General features: G+C 37.4%; 1 protein-coding gene across 2 annotated transcripts in view; it reads left to right on the forward strand.

Annotated features, from left to right (window-relative positions):
• Nucleotides 1–226: 226 nt before the first annotated feature.
• SLC12A1 (solute carrier family 12 member 1) overlaps nucleotides 227–21,521 on the forward strand; it is a 48,039-nt gene continuing 26,744 nt past the window's right edge. Inside the window, exons 1-10 of one of the 2 annotated variants that reach the window (XM_049812194.1) lie at nucleotides 227–637; nucleotides 6,093–6,227; nucleotides 6,445–6,520; nucleotides 11,146–11,241; nucleotides 12,647–12,786; nucleotides 13,253–13,363; nucleotides 14,307–14,418; nucleotides 14,913–15,040; nucleotides 18,011–18,095; nucleotides 19,808–19,959. In XM_049812194.1, coding sequence (XP_049668151.1) covers nucleotides 227–637; nucleotides 6,093–6,227; nucleotides 6,445–6,520; nucleotides 11,146–11,241; nucleotides 12,647–12,786; nucleotides 13,253–13,363; nucleotides 14,307–14,418; nucleotides 14,913–15,040; nucleotides 18,011–18,095; nucleotides 19,808–19,959 — 1,446 coding nt within the window. Of the gene's footprint in view, nucleotides 638–6,092; nucleotides 6,228–6,444; nucleotides 6,521–11,145; nucleotides 11,242–11,874; nucleotides 11,971–12,646; nucleotides 12,787–13,252; nucleotides 13,364–14,306; nucleotides 14,419–14,912; nucleotides 15,041–18,010; nucleotides 18,096–19,807; nucleotides 19,960–21,521 lie in introns of both variants that reach the window. The other variant, XM_049812195.1, reaches the window with a different exon arrangement.

Consider the following 21,521-nt stretch of genomic DNA (forward strand, 5'->3'; position numbering starts at 1 on the left):
GTGAAAGTCAATAGAAATGTTTTATTTATATTTCTTTATGGCAGAAACACAGCAGACAACATTAAGAAGACTGCTTAGAGGTTTCAAGAAAAATTTCTCAGAAGTCTGTTACTTGAAGAGCAAAGATTTCACATGCAACAGCTCTAAACCCTTTGTTGTAGCTGCAACTAACTAGCTGCAGCCACAGAAGAGTACACGAATCAGTGACCTAAGATCATCCCTGAAGATGTCAATGAATAATTCGCCAAACGTATTCTTGGATCCAAATGCAAATCGGTTTCAAGTTAACATAATTAACGAGAGCCATGACAACAACGAAACATCCCAAGAGGATGTGGGCTCTGACCCACCACATTATGAAGAAACATCTTTTACTGACGAAGCACATAACAGACTCAGAATCAGTTACAGACCAGGAAAAAGAGAATTATATGACAATTTCCTTCAAAATGGGGAGAAAACAGAAGCTAGTTTACATCCCTATGATACTCATACTAAAATGTATTATCTACAGACTTTTGGCCATAACACAGTGGACCCAGTTCCCAAAATCGATTATTATAGAAACACTGGCAGTGTCAGTGGGAATAAGCTCAGCAGACCAAGCTTATTAGAAATTCATGAACAACTGGCAAAGGTAAGTGGAAAGGAAAGATACAAATTTTCTCTATTCCATTTCCAGGCTGTTAATTCTGTTTATTAATGTGAGAAAGTCCTTAAATTCATGCACCTTGCCCAAGAGAAAAAGTGCAAGTAATCACTTACCGTATTTCCTTTGGTAGCTGCAGTATGTTTTCTGCCCTGTACCCTGCTCAAAGCAAAGATTTTTATTGAAAGGTGATAGTAATGTACTTGATCAGCAGAAAAACATAGCTTAATCTTGTATAAAAGTATAGAATTACTGAATCTCTTCTGTTTCACTTAAGTGTTAGGATGGCAGATGATGAATATCAATTCATAATTTAACCAAGCTACACAATTCACGCTTATTCTAAACTTGACTTTAACATCAATGCATAACTAAGTTTCACAGATTCCTCTGCTGTATTCATTAATACATGTATCTATAAGTATTATTAAAAAAGTTATGTGCAATAAATGCAATTTCAGCTAATCAGAAATCCAAAGCACTACCTGTTTATTGCTTTAACAAACCATTTAAATGGGAAGAAAGAAACCAGAACAAGGGTTGAGGTTGAAACTGCTCAGAAGAGGGATAGCAGACAGCAGTTTTCAGGTACTGATTCAGTGAATGAATTTAGGCCTTCATGCTCATTATACCAATGAATTTGGAGAGAATCTGAAGAGCCTCTTGAATGACTACACACAAAGCAATTAAAGAAGAATAATTTGGCTAAATTCCTCCTAATCTATCACATAGAAGAGTTGTTTAGACTTTTCTCATGTAATACATGGGACTATATCCATGTAAAATACACTTACAGAGACAACTACCAAACAGGATACAACTGGCTAACCTGCCTTTGAAAGATCTTCTAGGGCTGTTTCTCATCTCCCCTTCTCAGCGGACCTACTTTTGGTTAACACAACGTAGGATTTTATTATTGATACATACGACCAATGGATTTTATGGAAAAAAATTCCCCTTAGAAGACTCTTCCCATTTGCTCCATTTTTTTTCCATATATGCACTACAGTAAATGAATAATGAAATACCAAAACACACCCTTTATTGCAATAATCCTCACTTTTGTCACCCTCTATGGCTACTTGCCAGACAAATATACATTGGTCAGGTATAACCCTTTGGGGTTTGCACATTCAAAACTTCCACAGAAAAGAATTTGAGAAGTTGGTAATATTAAGTCTCAAATACCAGATTTTCTCTAACTTCTGTGTTACTGCCTCAGGTAGGTAGATACCTAGATCTTTTAAGGCTTGACTTCCCTATGTGGAAGAATCACCTCCATGCAAAATAAATAGCATGGAAAGCTGTAATGAGAACTTCCGGGGACAAGAACAACTAGATTAAGCACTTTGAAACAGTTAAACTATTCAAAAACCTACTGCAAAACAGCAGAACAATATGATACTCTACTGACTTTGGTAAAATTAGACTCTTCCCGCTTAAGCTACAATACCAAGTTCTCTGTAAAAAAACAGAAAAGAGACACAGGATACACCTACTTACAGAAAGAAAATCAAACCTTTTTTGAGGTTCTTAATTGTGCACTTGGCAGAGCAGGGCAGGAAAGAGAGAGATCACCTCTATAGTCAGACTCAGACTAAAAGTGTCAATATGCAGCAAAAAACCCTATTCTTTTTCTGTGTTGGGCAATAGTGAAATGAGAAATCTCCAGAGGAAAAAATGCTGTCATCACGATTCCACTCAGTTTTCCATACTTCTGAGGTCTGAATAATTTGGACAAGCATCTGATTTTTGGATGCTGGTCCAGATCTTGTTCAAACTCCAGTTCTCTGGAGATTCACCTGTCCTAAGGAGGATTAATATAAAGTAACAAAATCAGGCAAAAAAATAGCCCTTAGGAAATTAGGACCTGATTCTTTAGGATGTTATTAGGACAGCTTCCTAGTTTTGGCCTGACTTATTTAAATTAAGGTCTCCACAGACCTGCATAAAATGGCTTACATAGAAAGGAGAAACAGGTTACCTGGGTCATCATTTATTTCCAAAAATGAATGCGAAGTGGATGTGAAGAGGGAAGAATATGAATTTGGTATCCCTACTCATTTGCAGACGTATAAGCTGCTACTCAAGGGACTAAACACATTTCCATGCCCAGAAGAAACTTCCTCTTATAGAAATAATTTACTTCAGTAGTGGGCAGAGAGGAGAAAAATTATGTATTGGCTTTGAACGTAATGCTGAATGAACATCAGCACAGTAAGGGGTTTTCAGTTTTGACCATTACCAGAAAATTCACTTTTTTTGCTGTTGCATCTGTCAATGGTTTGTTTATTTTAAACAAAATTAGATAAATTTGTTTAGGGTTTTTTAAGGCTTTCACTTAAAGAAGATTAAAAAGAAGGCAGATTCCATTCCAGAATAAAATTAAGAGAAAACTGCTTCACAGGTTGTGACCGTTAGGGAAGAGAAAAGAGCACCATCCAGTTTGGTTGCTCCCAGATTTTTTCCAGTACCCAGTTTACAGAAGGATAATCTTACACCTCTCAAAATGGGAAGGTGAATGACAGAGGTAATGGGATTTTTGTTACACTGGCAACCCACTGTGCCCTTATGTGAGTTGTGGCCCTGGTCTGGGAGCCACTAACCACAGCACTGGAACAAATGACCCGCCATTAGCATGGCTGGAGTCTATTCCTGGCTGTCCCATGGACTCACTTTGTGACCTTGGACAAACCATTTCGGTCTACAGAGCTTATTCAGTAGGATAAACAAACACAAGGTCACCAAATAGTAGATTAGTAGGGAAGGGAACTAAGATGGTATGAAAAGGCTGAGCTCCTCTCAGGAGGCAAAAGCAGTATGTGCAGCTGGATGGGATGCCTATCCACCAGCCCCAGCATGCAGCAGGCTCTCTAGCCACCACTAAGGAGGGGATGAAATGCCACACTGAGTGTGTACGGGTGGTTAGACTAATAGCCCAAGATGCAGTTCTGGAGGAGATGCTTTATTCCTTTTTACTTTAACACTACAATCTGGGCTTACTGCACCAACCCTAAGGCAATCCCGCCTCCCTCACCCCCAGCCTTTTTGAAACTCAAATTGTTGAAGACAACTGTCCTGTCAAAGCCCATTGCCAGATTCTGATAAGAAGTGACATATGTTTGACTTCAGATTGCTAAACATCACATAAGCATTCCAATTGGGCTTTGATGCTGGGCTTAACATCAGAAGATAAATATTAATATTTAATATGTTTTTTAATATGTAATTTTTCAAATATCAGAATGTAAGGCAGGCTGAAAGGAACTTCAAATATCTAGTTCCCACACTGCTGGAGTCAAATGTGTGTCATCTTTTTAGCAAGATGTGTCAGTTTTTGCATACATTAAGCCACAAATCACCAATTAAACCCCCAAAAAATAGCCTAAGTGCTATTTCACAGATGATGGCTGGTGATAATTACTTGGGCTTAATATTTACCCTACATAAGAAATCATCTAACCTTTTTTCATCTTGGCTGTTCTCCACACTTGTTATGGAGACTTGATGAGTTCATCATCTTTAGCCCCAGGAGAGATGAAGTCTAAACTGTTCTGAAAAAAAAGGAAAGGAAAATGCTTGGTTGTTTTTGGTTTTTGGGGTTTTTTTTTTTTGGTTTTTTGTTTTGTTTTGTTTTGTTTTTTAAAAAGCAGTTAACTTTTTATTTTGGTAGCTTTTCAAAATATTCTGTCACTTTTATTCCACATCCTTAATGCATGAGTAGCACAGGTACAGCTGCTTGGTAAATAACCAATCATTCACTAAAGTACACCAATTTAAAATGCATTTATGGAAGGTTTAAGGCCATAATTTATGATAATGGCATAGTGAGCACAAGTTAATTCAAAGTACATAGGAAACAACTTGTTTCAAGTACAAAGACCAAACCCTTTTATTTTTTTGTCTTTGAAATTCTAACCACTGTAGCAAAAAATCCCTCATATTATTTGGCTAATCCGCCTTAACTCACTTTAATCATTTACTGTATTTTGAGCAAACACAGCCATTATTATTTTAGGGTAAGAATTGTCAAAATTATCTAAGTAACTCAGGAGGTCAAAGTCACAGGCTTTCAATAGATCTTGTATACCCATTTCACTTAGGGCCAAAAGGGCCATAGGCACCAAGTTTAATCCATGTCAAAATGTATTATCCAGTCACTTATTTCGCATTTGTGAGCACAATCCTGGATTTACTGTATCAAAGGCAGTCTACAACCTTGCATCATAGTGGCTAGAGCCCCTATGCATGAGAGGGGAGTCCAAACATTAGCATAAGCATCATATACAGTTGGTCTTTATGTCTGTTTTGTTTTTGTTTGTTTGGTTTTTTTAAGTCCATGTACAAAATACAGAAACAACCTTGAAGCTTAAGCAAGATGATATGTTTCACAGAATCACAAATTGACCTGTTTAGTTAATCTGAAAATATCTTCACCCCCTTCCAAACCCTAAAAGCACCTCTCCAGAAGTGACACATGCTCGTGACCCTCTACCAGACCATGGCAAGGTACATGGTCCTTCCTGAAGGTCTTTGCAGAGGACCCATACAATACCTGGCAATAGTTAACCTAATCCCAACTCCCTGCAAAACCAGTCAGAATTTTGTATAAAAAAAAATAAAAATTAAAAGAAACAAAGCAGCAATGACGCTGAGTATCAACCTCAGTACCATGATTAATTCCCATTCAAGCCACAAGAAACATCATGATGCTAAATTGCCCCAAAGATTCTGGGGCAGAAGAGCTGAAGAGATAAAATACAGGTTTATGTCTGCAACTGGATGTGAACAATCTAAAGATCTGAGCTATTTATTCTGTTTACACCACAAATACGGCAATTCCTAATCCTATCTACTATGGTTATACCAGAGGTGGCTAAACCACAGAAAGGATTATTCATTTACTGTATTATTTACTAATTTCACTGGCATTTCTCTGACTGTTTTAAAGAATATGTTACCCATTTGCTGCTGCAATTATGTTTGTACTTTATCCAACAGAAAACACCAGAGTTCATCACATAACTTTGCCATGCAGCACTCAGCTAGCTCTCTTTTCACTAGTGAGCAATTATCCCTGTTTCTACACTTAGCATTATTCATAAATTGTTGAAGCAGCATGTAGAGGCCAACCATGAGACCCTCATTATGTTAGATGCTCTACTAACACATCAACACAATATATATGTTGAATACAGTTTACAATAAAAACAATTTAGTATCATCTAATAATGTATTTACTTCGCTTAAGCATTTCTTTCATCTTTTCTTACTGTTAGCAAGCCCACCTGCTGATGCCTGTTGTGAGCAGAATATTGCACTCTACTCCAGAGACAATAAAACCTGATGTTCTTTGGAATTCCTTTATTTCATGTCTCTCTTATGCAGCCAGGTGTCCACTGCTTGGCACAAAAATGTATTTGTTTTCTGTGTGATCCTTCAGAACATAGCTGTGACCACCGGCTCAGTTGAGAGAGTGGCTAACGGAGAAAGCACTGCTGGAGATGAGACAGTAGTCAGCAAGGAAGAAGAAAACAAAACAGGATTTGTCAAGTTCGGATGGGTGAAGGGTGTGCTGGTGAGAAACTTATCTGCATTTCTAAAAAAAATAAAAGAAAATAAACTTTAAGATTAGTTCTGCAACACTAAGGTCTTTTAAGAAGTGAGAGAGGGAGGTGGACTTGAGGGATGTTTGGGGTGCTTTTTAAAAGTCTGTGATGCACACTATTACTCTTCCAGTTGTTAACACTACTTTCAATGTTGCACTAATTCAGTATTTTTTGTTTAAAACCTAGGTAAGATGTATGCTTAATATTTGGGGTGTGATGCTTTTTATTCGACTTTCCTGGATTGTAGGTCAAGCAGGAATTGGTATGTATCTTATTAAATATCATTTTCAACAGTGAAAGGGATAAAGACGATAAACTATGCATGATCATGATTAATATATAATCCGAGATGTGCATTTGCATGTTGAACTAAATAATGTTTTCAAATGCTTGCCAGGGTAAAAGATGTTAATCCTCCAAACTATTGGAATTTTCCAGACTCACAGCCAAATTACTGCTTAGAGGCATAGATCTGTTAACTATGCATATGATCATCACATTTGAATATTTCTAAGCTTTAGTGAAATTTGTATTTAGATCCTGTAACAGATGTAAACTTCACGACTTGCGCCAATTTCTAATATGTGCATACAGAGTTAACCTTTAAGAGTTCACACTTTGCTTATCTGTGAATCCCAAACCTTGTCATCTACATATTAAAAACAACGCTTCTTCACACTTCTCTGCAAAGATGAAAACAGAACTGGAAGGAGGTCTCGTCTCATCTCATCAGGATTTTGTTATTTTTAACTACAGCACAGCACTAGATACTAGTGTACTATAAAACACTAAATTTTAAAAACTCTGCTACAGCTTTCATATAAATTAACTAAGTACACTTCATTGTGTGCTGTATCTTTGCTTCTTTATTGTGCAATTTAATTAATCCAAATCACAGATCCCAGTCCCTGGGAGACTGGGCCCCGAGGCTTCCATCCAGCATGTTGTTGAGTGTTCAATGAAACCAGTGAGCGAGGAAAGTGCTCACAACACTGCAAGAATCTCTACAACTTAAAGAGCAGCTCAGTAAGGTGCAACTAATCAGTAGTTGTGTGGTAAAACTTCCTCTTTAGAGCTGCTGCTCTGGTGAAGCACAGAAACGTGAACTGCGATGGCAGCGTCACTCTGTTATGTGATCACACAGTCTAGAATAATGGGGCCCTAGCTGTTGACTGGCACCCAAATGTCATGAAAAACAGCAATCCAAAGGGTGGGTGGCAAGTATTCCAGTTTGGATTCTCACAGAATGGAAATAGTAAGTAGACACGAGCTGGAGTCCAAACTCTGGCCCTGGGGCGTCAACTCTCTAGGTCTTGGATAAAACTCAGTGCTCAAATTCAGACTGACTATAAATATCATTCACTTCCTTGTTAATGGAAGTGAAATGAAACACTGAATCGAAGCTTCTCCAAAATTTTGCATGGTTGAAGTCTCATTTCCAACAAAATATAGTAACTTCACAGAAGTTTCACTTGAGCAAGACTGAGCTTTTAAAAAAAGAGAAAAAATTGAAAGGTTTATTAAGAAAAAAATCCAGCCACAAACTTACAGAGACACAAATAGGAAAAAAACCCAAACCAAAACAAACCAATAAAAGATCCATAACTAAGCGGAAGAACTTTACTACTTTTGCAGCGTGGCTCTAGCACTGTGCCTGACAAAGGGGTGCTTGCTGATTTTATGATGCATACCAAATGAGAGCGTACAGCCCAGGGCACTCATAAGTATATGCCTTGCCATGAAAATTCTGCATCTTAATATTGCCAAGACTTTGCTCTGGGGTTTCATGCAAAATTAGTTTTTAAGGGCAGTTTAGTAACTTATTGAGATCATCAAGAAGTATTACTTTGTTTGGAGGTGTGAGAATAGCCATAGGCAAGAGTAATTCATTTTAGAACAACTTAACTTAGCAGCCATATGTCTGGTTTTCAATCTAAACTTTAATCAGATTTTAACATTAATTTGCACCAACATCAGTTACAGCCTTTCTGCTTTCACATTTAATTTTACCATTTTAATTCATTGATAAGCAGACTCTCCTTTCTTATGGTTTATTGCTCTGCTGTTGCTTTTTAAAATTGCATGCCTTATGTAAGGAGGTTAGTTCTACTTCTGAAAATGAGACATCAAATTCCATTTGAATAATTTCTCAATGCATTTTCTGAATGTCTTATAAGCAATGAGCTTTAAGTCCCTGGCCAAGTTGCTTAAGGAGAACAGTGATGGAAGCTCATCATCACCAAGGCTCAGGGATTTCACTGGATACAGCTACTAACATGGAAACTAAATGAGTCAGTTAAACCACCATCTGGGCACCATTTATATGCCTATCATTAGAGGGCCAAAGAGAGAAAACTCAATTATTTCCATATCCTGATAGGCTGTCTTGGACAAAACCTCTTACAGGGGAAAAAAATAACATTCCAACGAGGTTTTCTGTTTATCATCAGCTGGGAAAAAAAGGGACAGTACAGTCCTGACAAGGTTCCAGGTGCAAAACTAGTCTGGTATTTCCACCTAACATCTGGGGACTCTCCGAAGTCCATATTTGTACCTATACATGGAAAGGTTAGCCAAAGGTGGGGAAAAACACCAAGTTTATGTTAACTGAAAATCTGGCCCTGAGCATCACAATTATGTTACATCATGTTATATTACAATGATGTTTTGGTTGAGTCACTTTATTTTATGCACTTTTCTTCTTAAATGTTAAAATATTTTTTTTAATTAACATTAAAGCCTTCCGAAGCAGATATTACTCATTGAATTAGCAAAATATCTGACCCTATTTATCATATACATGTTAATATGAATTGTGAAATGCAATAGAAAATCCTGGAAAAATACTCCTTAGGATGCACATGCACTTACCAAATAATTTTAAAACTCCGTTAAGAATAATGTGTCTAACTTATGCAATTTAAGAGTTAACAGCTGATTAAAAGTCATATTCAGCCTCTTCTCAGGCACAAAATTTACATGATTTAACAATATCCTTCTATGTAATGGTAGCTGACCAAAAGGAATCACCATTTGGATCTTTTTATACAGACCTGCATACAAAATAGGTGCATGACTAGCTATAGTAAGAGTTCAGAAATCAATAGGATAAACATGATTTATTAGAGGCTCAAATCACTTTAAATATCCTACACTGTTATATATCATTTATATCTCACAGATTACACTGCTCTATCTTAAAGGATTGTGATAACATGGCTATAATTTAAGCAGCAAAGAACATTCATTTGAGGATTGGATGTCTATAACCATACAGTATGAACTGAAGTCAGGAATCTGATCTGGAAGCCAGAAGGTAGAAATACAGCAGATAAATCAATATGTTTGTAGTACTTCTAGCTGGATGTCAGTTGTAGGATCCAAGTTTCAATTTGGACGAGACCTGGTCAATAAATATTGCTACAAGCAATGTATAATCTTCAGTTCCACAGTGAAGACCTATGTACCTTTCAGAAACAAGAGAGCTATTGCATAAGCGTTAGCAAGTTCAGATAAAACTAAGAAGTGATTCCATGTTTGGCACCAAACTGTAATTGTTTCATTTCTTTTTCAATTTTTTTTTTTTTTTCTCCTCTCCTCTCATAGATAGAAGTGAGAATAGAAGCAATAAAATTGAGAGAAAAATGTCATATTATTTCTTCACCTGACTTGAAACAATAAAGTATTCTGGAACTACAAAGCCAAATTCTTCTTGGTAGTGCCAGAAAATATAACAGAAGCAATGGCTGCAATTGTAGATTGGGAGGTCCAGCTTGTACACAAAGAAAAACTTTTTCATTGAGCAGGTAGTCTAGCCCTGGAACATGTAATCCAAAGAGGCTGTGGGATCTTTATCCATGGAGGTTTTCAAGACCTAGCTAGCCAAAGCTATCACTGATGTAATTGTGTGTTGGCAATAGTTCTGCTATGACTGGGAGGCTGAGCTACAGACCTTCAGAAGTCAGTTCCAACCAATGTTTCTACAATTCTAAATCATACTAGGCACCTCCTACTCATACAGTTTCTAGTTTCTAGCAGTTTCACAAAGTTAACAGAAACCTGACCATGTAGCCAAAGACTGGAAACATACTCAGATTTCATTCTTACTCAAACTGAAACCCAGTTTACCTATAACTAATCACCTATCACTGATCTTCATATGTTTGATTATTTCTGTTTAATTATATAATGTTTTGATATCAGCTAAAAAAAAAAATATTCTAAGTTTTCTAAGACTATACATTACAGGTCACCTGTTAAAGTAAGTGGCATCTAAAAAGGAGTATTTCCATTTTCAAATGTTTGTCTTGTATTAGAGTAAAACTACTTTTTTCAGGGAAAGAGGGAGATGAGGAGAGGGTGGGGAAGCACAGCACTTGATAGCTTGGCAAGTAAGGATATAGAAGGCTCACACTCAAGTCTTGTCTCTCTACCCAATAGACTCTTTGTCCTGGTGCACTATGAAACTATACAGTCAGTCTTTCTCTGATTCAGTATTTAATTAACTGATGAAGGACAGCAGCATTCGTACAAGAGCACTGGTTAATGTGTCAATCTCTTCAGTTACAGACAGGATGTATATTAAAGGCAGATATAAGCATCCATGCCAAGGGACACTTGTTCGCTCATTTCCTCCAGCCTTTGAAAATCATGAGAACTTGTGGTTAGGGTACTCTATCAGAAATAATCACTGCTTGAAGACTGATGGGAGTAATTTACTACCATGACATGGACTCCTTGGAAATGTTCTGCAAACTGCAAGTGGTCAACAAACCATCTTTTCAGTTTATTGCTCTGATTCTGGCCTGAAAATTCAATTTAAAGAGAGAATGATTTGTAGGAATCATGGAACACGAGTAAAATATTTTATCTTCTTATTACTGACAGGTCTTGGAGTAATCATAATTCTTCTCGCCACGATGGTAACCTCAATTACTGGGTTGTCAACTTCTGCAATAGCAACTAATGGGTTTGTCCGTGGAGGTAAAAATCTTAGGGTTACTAATGCTTTCAAGCCCAAAAAGGTCTTTATGTATTATTTTCATATGAGGCAAACCAGAGGGACGATAAAACGAATGGTACATCTAAAGGAACTGGAAGGTAACAATTCTAGCCACCTCTAATCACAATTTATGGCATGTTTGAGTTGTCACTTTTAATAAATCCTAGATTTCAGTTCAGTCTGTGAAGTACGTTTCAGATGTTCCTGCCTACTGCTGAGTGAAGGATGGCTTCTGGCTTTTCATGGAGTTCTGTTACCTTTCAGCAGGTCTTTCTTATTCAGAGCATTCCAGGTTGGGCATCCTTGGACAAACTGAGCATGAGGCATCTCTTCCTCTCATTTTAAAGACTGATGCATATCAGTGGATTATCTTCAATTTAATACCTTCTTTATACAACTCCTTACATTTCAGCCACTCCTTGGAAGATACGTAAATAATTTTGCTCGAAAACCGCATGTCAGGTATTTTATGAAAGTTTTAGTACATTTCAGAGCCTTAAAGTTATAACTGGTCTGCGCTAACCTCTGTGGAAAATGGCAAGTTCTTACTACATCATTTAAGCAGAACAGGTATTTGAATACACTTGAATATACTTTCTTTTCGGATCTTTCAGGTCTTGGAATCACGGTTATTGGTCTGAGTGTAGTAGTAACAACATTAACAGGTATCTCCATGTCTGCCATTTGCACTAATGGAGTAGTAAGAGGAGGTAAGTGAATATGATCTCATGAAAAATACTAAAATCTGCAGATGTGGATTAGGAAAAAAAAAATATGGAATTGAGATAACTGTGTTATAAGCAAAGCAATAATAAATGTATTTAGAGTAATGTCTCTCAATGGATCAACAGTAAATTAAAATGTATATAATCTTAAACACTTCCTGACATAAAATATTGAGTGTTGGAGGGATGAGATGAAATAATTAACTGACAAAGTAATATGCTCCATTTATGGTGATGAGCAAAAAAGATTAAAGATTCACTGCATCACTATGAAGGAGCTTTAACAATGTACCACAGAATATGGTCTTTCATGCTAACATTGGGATAGTTCCAAGTAAATTAGAACCTGTCTGGAAGTGACATTCTCTCTGCTCTGTGTTACTGTATTATGTATCATGAAAAATTATTTGAAGGTCCAGTTTTGCATGCTAATATGCACTAAAAAGATTTCTGCAATAGAAAGGCATACAGAAAAGTCTGAAGGCAGAACCAGTTCAAAGCACATTCCTTTTTTTATCAGTGTCCTCTATTAATATAGGGCAAATATCGATTATGTTTGTTAGGCTAAAAGCAGAGATTCCTCTAATATTACTTATGTGAGAAAAATGAGCAAAACCTGAGCATTTAGCTGTGCTGAAATAACAATAATTTTTGCCTGCAGGTGGAGCATACTATCTTATCTCAAGAAGTCTAGGCCCAGAGTTTGGTGGATCTATTGGACTTATCTTTGCTTTTGCGAACGCAGTGGCAGTTGCTATGTATGTAGTTGGATTTGCTGAAACAGTTGTAGAACTTCTTAAGGTAAATGCAGATGTTTCATGTATATGATTAAATTGTTTGGGTTTTTTTGTTCTGTGGGGCTTTTGTTTGTTTGTTTTGGTTTTGTTTGTTTGGGGTTTTTTTAATATAATATATTTGTTTAAGTGGTGACACTTTTTTAGCTAAGGCTAGAGGGACATCTTTAGCAGGGAAGAAGCTGGTTTGCCTGAGCATGCCATAGAGTGCTTCTCTATTATTTCTGCCTTATGGAAATATCTCATACATTTCTCAACAAGAATCTCAAAATCAGAAAAGGAACAGACATCTAATTAGACAGCCAAATAACCCCAACTACGAAGAGCCAGGTGGAACATGAAATACAAACACTCGGTCTTGCAAATTTCTGCAACTTTGACAGCTCACTGCTTTCTCTCACCTTGTTACCTGATCTCTCCAGTTGGGCACAGAAAGACTGGTTATAATAACAAACATTTCCTACTGCTTTCAGGAGAGTGATACACTGATGGTAGATGAGTCCAATGACATCAGAATAATAGGCACCATAACTGTTGTATGTCTTCTTGGCATCTCTGTTGCTGGCATGGAATGGGAAGCAAAGGTAAACCTTTAAAAGAACATAAAAGCAAGCAGTATATTAGACTACGGTACAGAATTTGTGTGTGAGGAATGCTATACAGGAGGTGGAATTATTAAAAGCACTCAGTTTCAGTTTATGCTTAATCTTTCTAAAAGCAATAGCAGTTTAATCATTACATTCAATGAAAGCACAATTACTCCATGCTCTTCCTTGAACATACATTTAAAAGGGAAGAGGAAGTTTGTGTTCTGCAGACAGCTTGATTATATTGATTTTTATAATTCATGGCATCATTTAGAGCCTTGGGTAAGTGCCCCTTTTGCCCTTATTTTTGATGCAGCTTGACAGAATAAACAGTAGTAAAAACAATATATGGTTTTATCGCTGTACTCTCTCAAGCCCCACTCAGAAGAGCTCTATTTGCTATCCATTCCTTAATCTCTAATGATTTCTGCTATTCCTTCCCCGTAAAAAAAGTTCAAAATGGAAATTCAAATTGAAATACTTTAGAGGGTGGAATACAGCTATTGAAATCAGGTCCAGAATAGCACTCTTATTTTTACATTTTGCTGTGATGGAGACTAGAACTACTTGTAAAAGAGATCAGAAAAATAATTAGATATTATATCCCTTCAAGTGACAACCCACTGCAACTAAACAAATTTTATAACAATATAAAAATGTCTCATACTTGATATTAATGCATTAGCTGTTCGTTTTGCTTTTTCTTGTAAAGAAACTAACATAAAATTAAATTAGAACTATATATTTCATAACGCCCTTAGTAAAAAATATCCGCTGTTATCATTAGCTGATTCAGCTATCTTGATTCCTGGTATTTTCAAAAACTACAGAAATTAGTAATCTGTCATAGGGAACACATAGAGATAACTTACTATATAGCCATCTCCACGGTCACTGCAAATTAAAATCATCAGGAAACTCTTTTTGCTTCTATTAATAGGCACAAGTTATTCTTCTAGTTGTTCTCCTTGTTGCCATTGCAAACTTCTTTATTGGGACAGTCATTCCTACCAACAACGAAAAGAAGGCAAGAGGCTTTTTTAATTACCAAGGCAAGTAACCTTGCTATCTATCATAAAATAGTAAGTTTGCATTCTTTTTGGCTTCATACTGAGTTAAGGATTCCACTGAAAAAGGTCACAAGATCAGGATCTTCTGCTTGAGTTTAAGTAAGCTTGCAAACCAAGGGAATTTATTTCATCTTTAATTTTGTGTCTGTCTCTCTGCTGCTGAAGCTGACAGCACAGTTAGCTGCAGCTGGAGTCATTTATATATCAGCAGAGCACAGACAAACTTTTACACAGAGCTAAGTACAAGTGCTGCAGTGACACTCCTGTCACTTCAATATGGACCTGTAGCTCTGAGATGCAGACAAGCACATCCTACTGGGGACCAGACTAAGAAAATCAAATTCACTTTGCTTATGATATGAGACAGCTTCAAACCCAGTTGTCCAGACGTGAAAGACTAGCTTATTTACCTCCTTCATTAAGTAACTTTGGAATCAAGTCCTGGTAGTGTATTTCATTTTCACCTATATTTGCAGCATCAATATTTGCAGAAAACTTTGGACCAGATTTCAGAAGTGGAGAAGGATTTTTCTCGGTGTTTGCCATTTTCTTCCCAGCTGCCACTGGCATTCTTGCAGGAGCCAATATCTCAGGAGACCTGAAAGTATGTATTTCATTAACTTCATAATACTAGCTGTAGGCTGAAAAAGAACAAGAAAACAAATTATGAATCAACACTGTATTCAGTATTAAATCATGTCTTATTTTGGGAAGCAAAACTCTCACTTTTAAGTACCCGCTTTATTATTTAAAAACATCTGTTCACATTTTCTCTCATAATGCTATTTACAGAAATTACTGCATTTAGATTTGGGTTGCTATATCATTTAAAAGCATGTTTCAATAACCTGTAATAATATATCATTAATGGTCCATTAGCAGCACATGACATAAAAGAAATTACATGTGTATCTCTTGGCACTCTTATTTTGCAAAATCTCCTAAAACATCATCCCAAAAAGCATACCTGTAAAGCTCATGTTTGTAGTCACAAGAATCAGCAGAGACCAGCTTTTTCTATTCAGGGTCATAGCAAGGGCAGAGCAAACAGACCATTTAATGAAAGCAAGTATGTCCCAATCCCATGTCACTACTGCTGCTCAAAGGAAAAGCTGCAGGTTTGCAGCTGTGACAAAAGAAAGGAGTCTGAAGAGAAAGGGAAAGGAGGTCCAAGGCTGCCCAACTGTCTTGCTGCGGCCATTCTGTCAGGTCCCCACTCTCCTCTTGCAGTATAGCAGTTGTACAAGATGGTATTTCCAGTTTTTAAACACACCGGTAAATGAGCGAAAGGAATTTAGTTTTAACTGTGAGTGCCCTCTAGTTTTCATGGCTTTGCACAGTGTATTTAATGCAAAGAGTGTTTAAAGCCAAACACAAAGCTGAAGTAATTCAAAGCTCAGCAAAGCATTTGGTAAAACATCCCTAGTAAATGTGGAGCAATGCTCCTTCATAATATTACAAGAAATTCAGAAATGCACCAGGGGTACCCATAACTCAAGTTTTACAATCTAATACTAAAGAACAACAAAACAAAACAAAACAAACCCAAACAAACAAAAACCCACCCCCAAAAGAAAAAAAAGTCACCAAAAAGATGTGGCTCACACCTTGATAACCCCAGCATGTCAAATGAAGTTATTTGGCATTATCATATAGACCCATTGTCATGTACACTTTAAGGATTCAACCAAAGGTCTGTTATTTCTGTATTGGCACAGAAGTTACAAGTTCACCAGATCCTACCAACCCTGACAGCTTCCTCACACTGAGTTGCATGCCTCATCTCCTTTGTTTTCAGAGGACTGCTTTTGAAGCCAAGCACAGAGAGAAATATGTAGAAACTGAGCCACTAATAGCGTCTATAAGATTCCATTTCTAATTAAAAAAAAACCCAAATAATTGTACTTCTGTCCAGCAAGACTGAATCAGCCTCACATAATCTTCATCCTTCTATCAAACAAAAATAATTATTTTGCCATATATGGTGCTCACTATACATGGCAAGCTCCCAAAGCAGCAGCACTTCTTTCACAAGGTATTTGAAAGAGTCTGAGCAGACCAAGGGAAGCAGTTGTCCCGTTGGCTCTCTGCAGTTGCTCCAGTCTCACAATAAGTGGATTTCTATAACCAAGTCCTCCAGGCTGCAGACTCCCTGCTGAGCATGTTTAGATGCATTAAACAGGTCTAATTAAATTCACCAGCCTCTCCAGAAATCTAAAAGACAAGCTAAGAAGCATTTTAAAAGTGTAAAATTGACCAAAATTTCTTTAGAATTTGTTGCAAATACCTGCGTACATGCTTCTGTAGCTGCTACACACTCAAGTAGAGGCCTAGTCCAAAGCTTACTTACAGAACCAGCTTGTCTTCCTAGTGACTTCAGTAGGTTTTGGAGCAGGCCCTCAAGTGCTAACAGCATATTAAGTATGTGTTTAATTATTGATGAAATTAAAAAATTGAAAAGCTGTAAGAAGATTTAACCCTAAGATTTAATGTTACAGTGTTAAAGATTGCAGCACAAGACTCCACAAAAACAATGACCTAAGACATGCATACCAGAACTGTATAAATTAAAGTTACTATGATCTGAGGGCAAAAGGTCTTATGCAGCTGAAGTGACTTTGCAATTATTTTTCAGCTCAATAAATCCTTACCTCATTTAAAAATTACATTAATTATTAACACAGTTAAGTCGTTCATCCATGTTTCACACGACACTCCGAATTTGTATTTTGGGTTGTTTTTTTTTTTTCCCATACAACAAGCATAGTTATAAAAGTACAACATTCTGTGGCTTAAAATGCATTCCATGCATCTTTGACTGAAAAAACCTCACTAAACCAACATAAGACAACAATTCATAAAAAGTGCTTCCTAGCATAAACAAGCACATGCTAAATTGTAAGGTTGGCTAGTATTAAAATCCCCTTTAAAATTACAATATATAAAGCAGATCTTTGGACTCTTACTTACTGTTGCATGATCGAAGCCAATACTGTTGTGATCCAGTCTGTAAGCATTATAACCCAGCCTTATTAAATTACCCTAAATTAAAAGTCAAAGCAGTGAAAGGAAGTAGCCTGTTGTCAAGACATTACTAACAATTACTAGTTGCTAATCACAAAAGTACTGTATTCTGTACAGGGTGACTGTCTGCATCTATCTTACCGATTAACCAAAAATGGGCCTGTCTTGTCATCCACAGGAGTTTGATGGTTAGTTTAGTAACTATTTATCCATTATATCATTAAACATTAAAATAAAGCCCATTGCAAGATAAAGAGAGTTTGGAGTTCCCAGAAATGCAGAGCTCAGGACTCTCCTGATGCTATAAATGTGACCTCTGCTCCTGCAGAATATACTTCACTATGTCCAGGATACAAGTGCTGTATACCACAGGACTGCTTCACTATCTACATGCTGGGACAGCAAAAGTTGGTGCAGGTCTAAGTGATAAAAATCTACCCTCTAAAGGTATCTTCATATCACAATGTGGCAGGACTCCCTAGCATGCAAAAGCAATCAGACTGCAGCACACAAACTCACGGTGTTTTTCGGGTCACTGCTTTGTTTTAAGGATCCACAAGATGCAATACCCAAAGGAACAATGCTGGCCATTCTGATTACTACAGTTGCTTACATTGGCGTTGCAATATGTGCAGGTAAGTACAGAACCTCTGCTTCATGTCTTAATTTATACAGTTAAAGTTTGAAAGCCTGGTACACAAATGAACCTCACCGCTTTTTCATCCTGTGGATTTATTATGTAGAGAGATAGCTGTTTTGATTCTACTGTATGTAAAAACAGTGGGGGAAAAAAGCAGCAACCAGCAGAAACAAAAGTCCCTATTTGGCAGCTGGACTGTCATATAACTTGTATGGTTACTTTTGCATTTGATTCAGTGACAAAGATCACTAGCATATAGTATCCATGAGCATAGTAAAGATTAAAGGAACCTCTGATCAATCTGCTGATCTTTTGTTCCTCATTCACACTGAAATGTCACAGGGCTTCTACTTGCTCTCACTAGCCTTACTGAGCACTCATGAGTAACACACACATTTTATATGTTATATGTCAAAGACAGAAATCAATTGCCTGTCTTAAAGAAGATGCACTACATGACAAGGTGCTCTACAATACTGGAATGTGAGGTAACAAAATGGGCACAAGAGTAAAAGGGAGACCTGTACTGAAGCCATGAACTGTGTTGAAGGAATATGCAATTAAATTCTCATTACAAGGATACAATAAATCTCCGTTCAAGAAAAAAATTATACTTTTTCTATTTTAATAGTACTGTAAGAAAGAGTGTTGTAAATGACACTCTTCCTTATGAGCGAATACCTCAATATTGCATAAAGCCCTGTGGGGTACTCCCTTTCCTGGGAGATGAATCTCAAGTCTTCCAGACTTCTGTGGTTGTTCTGCTTTGTGCAAAAGGCAGAATACTGGAGTCAAGCTGCAGCTCAGGTTATTGCATTATTTGGATCGAGACTTCCCCTGCAATTAAACTTGAAGTGGTCATTCTTCACTTTCTATTATAAATCTGTGTTGATGCATTGTTCTGTTCTCACAAGCAATAGCTGTATTTCAGCTTCAGAGCTGTCTATTTTTCAGTGCAATATTTTTTTTTTCTTTCTGTTTGCATATTGGTTTGCTAAATAGATAATGGTTACTTTGGGACTCTCAATAACAATGTTTTTGACATATTAGAAGATACTATATAAACTTACATTTTGGCCGGTAAAGATGTTAAGATCAGCACTCTAAGTTAACTCCGTATGTTTCTTCCCATTTCTGGTAGCAAGCAAGCAAAGACAGCAAAAATATCAATAAAAGCAAAAAAACCCAACCAACGCCATTTCTCCTGTTTAAAGGTTTTTTCACTATATTGGTATCAGTAGGGCTATGACAATTTGAGCAGTTGAGGATCTGGGTCTCTAAAGCAATTGCGTGTCCTTGTTAAACAAAAAAAAAAGTGTTTGCCTAGACCTTAGACCCCCACTGACCAGGTTCCTTTGAATACTGGCACTTCTAGAAGCGGTCATAGGCAGACAATATACTTCTGAGTTAGTTAATTCATTGTTGATCTCTGTCTGGTTCTCTGCTCTCAGAAATATGCTAGTCCTTATTAGTAAACTGGCTGATTATTTTAAAAGTAACAGAAGTAAATATTTGCTTACAGACAACATGAGAAACTAAGCCACGCTACAGGGAAGAAATCTCTGCCCAGCGGGAAACGTTCCTCTTTGGGAGGAGACTAAGGCAGCAATTGTACAAAATGTGCGCAGACTAAGAGTCAAAGCGTGGCAAGAACATTCTTCTGATGTCACGTGGAAGGAAAATAATAATCTATCATTGTTTCCACAGCCTCCTGTGTTGTACGAGATGCTACTGGGAACATCAATGATACAGTTGTACCTGGAATGAGCTGCAATGGATCATCTGCCTGCAGCCTAGGCTATGATTTTTCCAGATGTGCAAGTCAGCCATGTGATTATGGGCTGATGAATAATTTTCAGGTTTTAATGAGATAATACATATAATCATAAGCTATACATGAATACATAAGTACAAACATGCAAACTCATTATTTGCTAACAAGTAACTGCAACAGGACATCCACTTTTATCTAAAAAAGTAAAAAACTATAAGAACAATCAAAGGGAAAAGTCCCCCGCATTCCACAGTACCTTCATACTGCCCATCACTAGCCTTCCCAGCACTCCGGTAAGGTCTTTACCTCCTCTTTCAACAAGTACCACGAAGCAGTATATGTTGTAACATCTTCAAACTGAAAATCTAGGCTTAACAGAGACCCTAGGAACTCCTGTTAAAAGAGCCACTCATCTCACTGCTCTTTACACATGGATGTGTTTTTACCTCAGGGGTGCTGTGGTCACTGTTAAAGGTTTGTGCCATGGTGCAAAGACTGGAGTTCTGACTTCTTAAAAAAAAGTATCCAAAAATAGTCAAGTGAAAAATCAAGTGAGAAGTAGCAGGGTCTTTCTCCTAGGCCAGAGAAAGACTGCCATTTCTATTCTTCAAAATAAAGCTTAGGCACAGCATCAAAGTAAAGCAGTTCTTCTGCAGCCTGACAACCACGGCTCCCAGATGTCTGTTCAGCCCCTGTGCTTCACAGCCCACGAGAGGAGCTCACCACTCGCCTGCACTTGCTTTTCAACTAGTCATTTGTAGCTTTTAAAGTCACTTGCTTTTTTCTCGGTTGGTTCTGATAAATGACAGGGCTGGGTAACCACCTTAAAAGGGATATGCTGCCCCTATCACAGACTACTTTTCCTTCCTTTCTTGGTCATCTGCCATCCTCTCTCCCACCTCAGTTCAGCTGCCCAGACTCAGGGCAACCCTTAAAATCAGTGACCTCCCTACAGCCATAAACAGAATTTCACTTCTTGCATTTATCTTTGCCAGACTATAGTCAGAAAAAAATATGTCTTCATCTGACAAATCTCCAGGATTAACTGCTTTCTTTCCTGGAGTACTTCCTACACACCTACATACTAAGAAGTATCTGGCACTCACATCTGTCCACTTCATCTTTTAGCTTCCTTGTCTGGTGCTCCTCAACAACCCTTTTGCTTCAGTGGTTGCAGAGGCCAGTGCAGCCCCTCTGGGAGGGCTGAGGGAGGCCTGACAGTGACCATCATTACTGTTCGCAGCACTGCTGTTATGCCAGCACAATCGGGCATTTTCTCTCTTTTTAGCCATATTAAATAATCAAGAAAAAAAACCACAAAAACAAACCAAACTAAACCAAAGAAAATGCCTCCAACCACATTTCGTACTTTGGTGCTTTTTCATGCCATTTCCATTTTCCCTTCTTGCTACAAGCTGACTACTCATCAAGTAGCGGCTGTTACTTATAGCAACCAGTTAGTAAAGGAGGTGAGAACATCTCACAGAGTACTCGTCTGCTGCAGCAGACAGCTGCACTCTTGTATAAAAATTTGGCTACACCTCCGTTGCTTTTTACTAAAACGGGAACAACAGTATTTCCCTACTTCACAGTTGGTTTGTAGTATATTGAGTTTAGAACCATGAAAAGCAGAGACATGTAGAAACA

Source organism: Accipiter gentilis, chromosome 10 (genome assembly GCF_929443795.1).
Source record: "Accipiter gentilis chromosome 10, bAccGen1.1, whole genome shotgun sequence".
NCBI classification, from domain to species: Eukaryota; Metazoa; Chordata; class Aves; order Accipitriformes; family Accipitridae; genus Astur; species Astur gentilis.